Below are 8534 nucleotides of genomic sequence, written 5' to 3'. Positions count from 1 at the left end.
TCGTGGGGCTATTGTCAGAGCATGTAGTCTCAACTGGAGGTCCACTATCTGGACTCCGATGCGCCACAATGTGCATAAGCTAACCTTCGTACCCTCAGGATGAAGATGCAACACAGAATTTGCGTCGCGATTCAACACGTAAGTTTCCAGACCGTGCTGCTGCTGGAAGGTGCACGGCAGACCTTGCTGCTGCTGGCCGGTGCACGGAAGACCGTGCTGCCTCTGGACGGTGCACGGCATGCCATGCTGCTAGTGGCCAGTGCACGGCAGACCATGCTGCCGCCGGCTGGTGCACGGCAGACTGTGCTGCCGCTGGCCGTTGCACGGCTGTCTGTGCTGCCTCTGGCCTGTGCACGGCAGGCTGTGCTGCAGCTGGCAGGTGCACAGCATACAGTGCTGCTGCTGGCAGGTGCATGGCAGACCATGCTGCTGCTGGCTGGTGCACGACAGACAATACTGCCTCTGTCCGGTGCACGGCAGACCGTGATCCAGCTGGCTGGTGCACGGTAGACGATGCTGCATCTGGCCGGTGCATGGCAGACCATGCTGCCGCTGGCTGGTGCACGGCAGACTGTGCTGCCGCTGGCCGTTGCATGGATGTCTGTGCTGCCTCTGGCCTGTGAAAAATAATTCCATTCCGTAGTCACAATACACCACAAATTCATCAGCTCAAAACGGTTTGGAGTTCTACGTGATGATTCATAAATTAATAGACGTGATGCGAAGGACAGGAAGTTAAATTACTTGTGTTCTCAGTTCCACACAACAAGTGGAAAATGTTAGAGTCCTGTATTGGATCACGTTCAGATCTCTCGGCATATTAAGTCCGTTGTACGTTGAAGCACGATAGCGGCAGTTCACTTCCCTGAATTAATCAACTATATTACTGCATCTCGCACGTCACCATAAGGAGGTGTGTCTACTTCCGCCACTAGACACAAAGTGTCCAGAACAGTTCCCTTGAGTTCTTCACTCGAAAATTCCCAATCTTCACTTGACTCCCATATCGTTCCAATGCTGTCTGCTTTTCGAGTGGCTAAAGGCCATCCCTACCAAAAATACATTGTTCTCAAGTTCTAGATCATCTAGTATTTTACAACAATATTTAATTAAAAGAAATGTTATAAACTTTTGGTCACACTTAATCACTACAAATAGGCGTTTGTTCATAAATAAATAAGATAGTATTCTCGTGCCAGTGCACTCATGTTAAATAATAACAAATTGTCGATAAATTTTGTTTAAACAATTATTTATACTTTCTTGACAGAAGAGTCTTTTGCTTCTCTTTCGAACTGCGATGTCCACTAATACATCCGATTGACCACTTTTAAATTAGCGCGAATTTTTAATGGCGCTTGTGATCGACATTTGAATAAGGTTAGTGACATAATAGTAAACTGTTGATTTAATAAATACAGAAGCATAACAAAATATGAGGCACATTTGCTGTGTTCATTTGCTCTGTCAAAGTGGAGAGTACGATGTTCTGACAAATACTTGTGTAATAAAACAAAATACAAGGGATGTAATTTGAGCAAGAAATAATATAGATACTGATACGTAGCTTTCTTAGACGATGTATATAGTGTAATGCTGTTATCTAAGATATGGGTTGTTGATATCGCACAAAGCCATTACAAGTTGTTAATTCTTGGATTAAATGTCTAACTGTTTATTCACTGTAAACTACTAACTTTTGTTGTTTAAGAATACTGAAATATTGTTCTGCCATTGGATGAACCTCATTTTTCCGAGATCGCAGTTGTATTCAGATTCGTATTAACATTTGACTATAAATTATTATACACTCTCCAAGATATTGAAGAAGTCGTTTTTCGGGTTGTCTCAAAATCTGCCACTGCTGACCGTTCCGCATTCTGCTAAGCGATTCACCACCGTCCAGCTTCCCTCTTTCGGAACTCTTCCACATGCAGCTACACCGCCCGTCGTCATCCCTGACCGGCCCCAAGCGGCCACTGCGGCCCGGCTGGAGGCCCGGCTGGAGGCCCGGCTGGAGGCCCGGCTGGAGGCACAGGCCCTCTAGCGTTCAGCTGTCCGTCACCCTTCACCAGTTCCTGTTGGCCGACTACTTCACCCACGTAAACGTAACGTTGCAGGGTGCACTTCGCCCTGCTCTTATGTACGGCGGTCAAAACTGCATTCTAACGAAAGGAGGGAAATTAATATTTCAAGCAGGTGAGATTATGTTCCAGAGGTCAATTCTTGGGCTAAAATTAAAGCACAGAGAGCGAGACGTGAAAACAACAATAACAGAAGAAATTAGGAACTGCAAATAACAAAAAGGTTTGACCACATCCAAGAGTTGTCACCTGAGTGCCTACCAGGGCGAGCACTACATTTCAACCAAACTGATGGGCGGGATTTAGGACGGCCAGTGAAGAGATGCAGTTGTGTTTAATTCATTTCTTTACGGAACAGGCCGACAGCCACTTTTTGAAACGGAAGAAGGAGATGACAAAAGGAGAAGAGGACAGACAAAGTACTCGTTCTTGGTAGGTCACTAAACATAGCTAATACTGGAGTCAGTTTCTCGCCAATTTTTGCTTTAAAGTCAGTTGCATGGTCTTTAAAACCTTCTTGGCGTCGTTTTACTGGCTCACTGAGTAGTGTCCTGTTCAGTACAGAATATTACCTCATCATCTTCATTCTTTGAATTTTTCACTTTTTTCCTTTCTGCATGTTTTCTTCAACGTGCGTGTACTTGAGAAAGTGATGGTTCAATCACAGGTCCCTCCCCCTGTGGAGTATCACCTCTGCATCGATACATTGCTATTGCCATCAGAATGTTTGCTATGCCTATCCAGTTCGTTATCTTCACCATTTTAATACCTCGCTGCACCGTGTTACATAAATTACTATCGAATTTGCTCATTTCTTTATTAAACTCGCAAATTACACGACAAACAGTTCTAAAACATCCCCAACTGGCATGCACGAACACAAAACTCCCATGTCCCATACTACATTCTGAATTTTACCTGCGTGTAGACATTATACAATACAGTTATTCGTGATATAAAACAAAGTTACATATTTACACAATACACTTATGTATTTCTGCACATTACTCTCAGCGAACTAAGCAGTAAAAGATTACAAGGCTCACTTTGTAGCGCTGTTAATCGTGCAGAAGTGATACTAAACGATCACGTGACCCTCCACCGCTGAAATCAATGACGCTCGTGATGTGGTGTGCACCTGATAGTCGGTTGTATCGACTCAGCGGACGATAATGGCTCGAGCTGGAGACGTGACGAAATGGGAGGTAGGAGTTTTTTTTCGGACGTGCCATCTAACACTGGTAGTCACGTAGCACGATGTAGGAAGCTTGCCGACAGAAGTCGCACACTGCTGTCACGCCCCTCAATGACACTCGGCTTCAAACTCGAGTAGTTCCACTCGTTGAATGTAGATCCCCCTAAAACAGTATCCGAGCGAGAGCTGCAAAGGCAACTGCAAGCACTGGGCATTTCTAATCATATCTTACGCAAAAGTTCTTTGCACACGAGAAGACAAAGGTGCGGAAGAACACTGAAACTGCATTGTGGCTGTCTGGTAGCATATAGGGTGAGTCGGAGAGTCTCGATGCTGCGTCTTTTGAAGTTGCGCAGATCCTTTAGTCCATCGGAGAGCAACTACAAACGGCCACTAAATGATACACATGTAAAGATGTTGAATTTTGTATGAAACAAAAACTGGTTACATTCAGTTCTACAAACAGAGTCTTTGGACTATGAAGACAGGAAGGCAATACGGTGTCCTTAGAAAAAATCAGGGTACAAGCTGCAAAACGAGCAATATCTGTACGAGTACAGTATAGCCCAGGAGCAAGGCCGTGCCGTACCGTTGTATCAATTTAGCTGCAAACTGGTGAGCGAAGCTCCAGGTCATGGAAACTGTCAACACAAGGAATTAACACAGATGAAATAAAATATAGACGAATCATATGCAGTGGACAAGCTTTGACCATATATTGCCATTGTCAACAATAAAACGCAGGAATTATCTTAATTATTTTCCAGGAACTCCCGACAGTATAGAAGTTTCAGTTCAGACTCGAATGTGAAAGGATTACCGCTAAGACTTTTTAATTCTTGTGTAGCTTGTGAAAAATGAATGCAGCGGAAAACTGCACCCCGTTCTGCACAACCGATGCGACTCACATTGAGACTGGGTTTTTGCCCAGTACTAACTGCGTAAACGCTGCTAATTCTCTGCAATACGATCACTTTGTTATCGACGAACGACGTTAAACGAAATTTTTTCTCGGAGGCCAATGTCACAATTGCAAGACTCCTTGACACGAATCGACAATCGATTCGCGAACTTACAGCTCATGCTACTCTAACCACCCGCTTCTGAGTAAAAAATAACCTTTGTGAAGAGAAGAATTACTCCAGACTGTGATACTGTACGTTATAAACGAATGAAAATAAGCAAGGTAGACTAATTTCGGTGTTGGGCTATCACTTAATGTAGATACTGTTGTAATGGTAATTCTGGCAGTATTCAGTTTATGAACAAGATCCTTCCCATGGCAGCTTACTACCTATCTGAACGCTTAGAAATTTGGAATGTTCGGACTCATTAATCATATTATGTCCATTCCGTATAACCAAAATATCAGTGTTGGTAGAAATGTGTGTTAGAAACTGTAAAAACTAAGTCTGTTGTGATTTAGCACCAGTTTATGTTCTATAAACCATGAACATATCTCTTGACCTGCGGTATATGATACATTGTCTATGTTGAACTCAGCATCTTTCACTAGCAAGTTAGCAAACAGTAAACATAAATATTGAAGAATTACTTGTCTTATTAGTAGGCTCCCGAACCAGTGGCGTCTCACAGCCGTTTCATTACAGTGAAGAATGATCTTTTGCTGTCTGATTGGAAAGCATGAAAGCAACCAGTTATGAGCTACTCTTGTTATTCCATAAATGTGATCTACAAAATGAAACGCCTTACTGAAATAAAAGAAGATGGCTAGAGTTCCCAAATTTTTGTTTAACCCATCCAGTGCTCATTCATACTGACGCTCTCACTTACACTATGTGATCCAAAGTATCCGGACACATGGGTGAAAATGACTTACACGTTGGGGCGCCCTCCATCGGTAATGCTGGAATTCAGTATGATGTTGGCCCTCCCTTAGCGTTAAGGACAGCTTCCACTCTGCAGACATACCTTCAGTCAGGTTCTGGAAGGTTTCTTGGGGAATGGCAGCGCGTTCTTCACGTAGTGCAGCGCTGAGTGCTATCGATGATGGTCGGTGAGGCCTGGCATGAAGTCGGCGTTCCAAAACATCTCAGAGGTGTTCTATAGGATTCAGCCCAAGACTCTGGGCAAGCCAGTCCTTTACAGGGATGTTACTGTCGTGTAACCACTTCGCCACAGGCTGTGCATTATTAACAGGCGCTCGATCATGTTGAAAGATGCAATCGCCATCCCCGAATTGCTCTTCAACAGTGGGCAACAAGGAGGTGCTTAAAACAGCAATGTAGGCCTGCATGTGATATTGCCACGCGAAACAACAAGGGGTGCAAGAACCCTCCTTGAAAAACACCACCACACTATAACACCACCCGCGCCGAATTTTACTGTAGGCGCTACATACGCTGGTAGACGACGTTCGCCGGCCGCTGTGGCCGAGCGGTTCTAGACGCTTCAGGCTGGAACCGCGCGACCGCTACTGTCGCAGGCTTGAATCCTGCCTCGGGCATGGCTGTGGGTGTTGTCCTTAGGTTAGTTAAGTAGTTCTAAGTTCTTGGGGACTGATGACCTCAGATGTTAAGACCCATAGTGCTCAGAGACATTTGAACCAATTTTGAGATGACTTTCACCGGGCATCCGCCATACCTAAACCTTGCCATCGGATCGCCATATTGCGTACCATGATTCGTCACTCCACACAACGTTTTTTCACTGTTCAGTCGTCTAAAGTTTACGCTCTTGATACCAAGCGAGGCGTCGTTTGGCATTTACCGGTGTGATGTGTGGCTTAAGAGTAGCCACTCGAACATGAAATTCAAATTTTCTGACCTCCCGCCTAACTGTCATAGTACTTGCCGTGGATCCTGATGCAGTTTCTAATTCCTGTGCAATGGTCTGGATAGATGTCTGCCTATTACACACTACGACCATCTGCAACTGTCGGCGGTCTCTGTCAGTCAACAGACGAGGTCGGCCTGTACGCTTTTGTGCTGTACGAGTCCCTTCACGTTCCCACTTCACTATCACATCGGAAACAAGGGACCTAGGGATATTTAGGATTGTGGATATCGCTCGTACAGACGTATGACACAAGTGACACCCAATCACCTGTCCACTTTCGAAGACCGTGAGTTCCGCGGAGGCCCCCATTCCGTTCTCTCATGATGTCTAACGACTACTGAGGTCGCTGATATGGAGTACCTAACAGTAGGTGTCACCACAATGCACTTAATGAAATTCTCCCAATCCAACTGTGGCATGATCAGCAAACCAGTGTTTAATAGTATTAGTTGAAAACAGTCTTGGTTGCAATTTTAGTTTTTTGTTTATGAACTACGCGTTTCTCTTACTGAGGCATCTTCATGCTGATCTTAATTTGGTTTTTTTTAAGACGATCCTTTATACAAAGGCATCGTCGAGTACATCAGGCCAATGCCGCCTTCGTTAACCTCAGTTAATACTTTCTAGATCGACGTGAGTGACTCCAAGACCTGCATAACACGTACCCGTTCACAGGCACAGGCACAAGCAGTTTAAATACACTACGGAAAAAATACCGCCGTCATGCAGAGTAATGAAATTTTGCGAATAAGTTTGTTTGGGTATTATGTGATTAACATTGCAAAATTACAGCTTAATGTAAGGGCGAGACAAGCCATGGCAAATGTGAAATGCTGGTATATCAACAACCTGTGTAAGCGCGATTACTGAACTCAACTATGCAAATGTTCATGCAGTGTGTTGTCCAGATGCTGGATGTCAGTTTGTGGGATGGAATTCCATGCCTGTTGCACTTTGTCGGTCATTGCAGGATCGTGTGAAGCAACGGATGTCAGTTTGTGGGATCGATGCCTGTTGCACCTGGACGGCAATACATGAGCGGTTAACGCTGGATGTGGATGACGCTGGAGATGTCCCATACGTACTCAATTGTGGAGAGGTCTGGTGATAGAGCAGGACAAGGAAACATACCGACACTCTACACAGCGTGTTGTGTTATAACGTCGGCATGTGGGCGAGCGTTATCATGCTGGAAAACACCCTCTGCAATGCTGTGCATGAACGGCAGCACAACAAGTCGAATCACCAGAGTGACGCACAATGTTGCAGTCAGGGAGCGCGGTATAACCGCGATTAAGCACGCCTGCTGTCATACGAAACCCCGCTCCAGACCATAACTCCAGGTGTAGGTCCAGTGTGTGTGTCTAGCACACAGACAGGTTGGTTGCAGGCCTCCTCCTAAGCAACACGCGACTGTCACCGGCACCGAGGCAGAGCCAGCTCTCATCAGAAAACGCAGCAGGCCTCCTCACTGCCCTCCAATGAACTCTCTCTAGCCACCATTGGAGTCGCCAATGGCGGTGGTTTGGGTTTAGAGGAACGCACGCTACAGGGCGCCTAGCTCGGAGCTGTACTTGAGTAACCGATTTGGAACATGTCGTTTTGTCACTTAAGTGCTAACAGCAGTACATGTCGCTGCTGCATTACAGCACGATGCGACAGAGCTATACGCCGAACATGAAGTTCTTCCAACTGGGTATTGCCACGTGCCCATCTGGATCACGATCTTCCTGCTACCGTACCTTCTCGTGACTATCGCTGCCAGCATTCCTATACAGTGGCTACAATCATGCCAAGTCTTTCTGAATTATAGCAGAAGGATCATCCAGCTTCTCATAGACCTGATACGCGACCTCGTTCAAAAACAGCGAGGTGTCGATAATGGTGTCTTTGTAGTCTCAAAGGCGTTCTTGATGAATTCGCCGCGTCCTGTCTCGACTTTGCAGTTGGTATTTGAAGCAAATTGATTTGTATCCTCATAGATCCGCTCCTAACACCACTCTTATCCGACTGGCGCAAAATTTGAATATGTATCATTTTTCAGATATAGAAACATGCCTACTAACTCTCGTTTGTCGCACAACTCTTTCTAGGTGTCGATAATTTTTCCGTCAGTGTGTGATAACACTCCATACACAATTTATACGACTGGCAGACATATGGGATACACGGCTTCCCTCACTTAGATTATCTTAACGACTGTGGCGTCACGACCGGCGTCCGGCCACAGAGATATAAAATAAGGTACAGTTTGCCAAATGCTGGAAAAAGCGGATCCCACACTTTGCGGGACAAATGGTAGGGAAAAGCAAAATTGTCTTTCAGGTTCCGAGTAGTACCGAACTTCCACAAGCCAACAAAGAGCTACATCTTGTTAGAACTGTCAGTTTTCCGACAGTAAATGAGCCGCTGAGGAAGGGTCGTCTGGCGCAAACCTCACGTGCAGTATTTATTGT

General features: G+C 45.3%; 1 protein-coding gene across 1 annotated transcript in view; it reads right to left on the bottom strand.

Annotated features, from left to right (window-relative positions):
* Positions 1 to 249: 249 nt before the first annotated feature.
* LOC126272794 (keratin-associated protein 5-5-like) overlaps positions 250 to 8534 on the bottom strand; it is an 85200-nt gene continuing 76915 nt past the window's right edge. Inside the window, exon 2 of the mRNA XM_049975944.1 lies at positions 250 to 617. Within this exon, the coding sequence (XP_049831901.1) occupies positions 250 to 617 (368 nt within the window). The remainder of the gene's footprint in view (positions 618 to 8534) is intronic.

Source organism: Schistocerca gregaria, chromosome 5, assembly GCF_023897955.1.
Source record: "Schistocerca gregaria isolate iqSchGreg1 chromosome 5, iqSchGreg1.2, whole genome shotgun sequence".
Lineage (NCBI taxonomy): Eukaryota > Metazoa > Arthropoda > Insecta > Orthoptera > Acrididae > Schistocerca > Schistocerca gregaria.
This window is presented reverse-complemented; position numbering and strand designations above follow the sequence as displayed.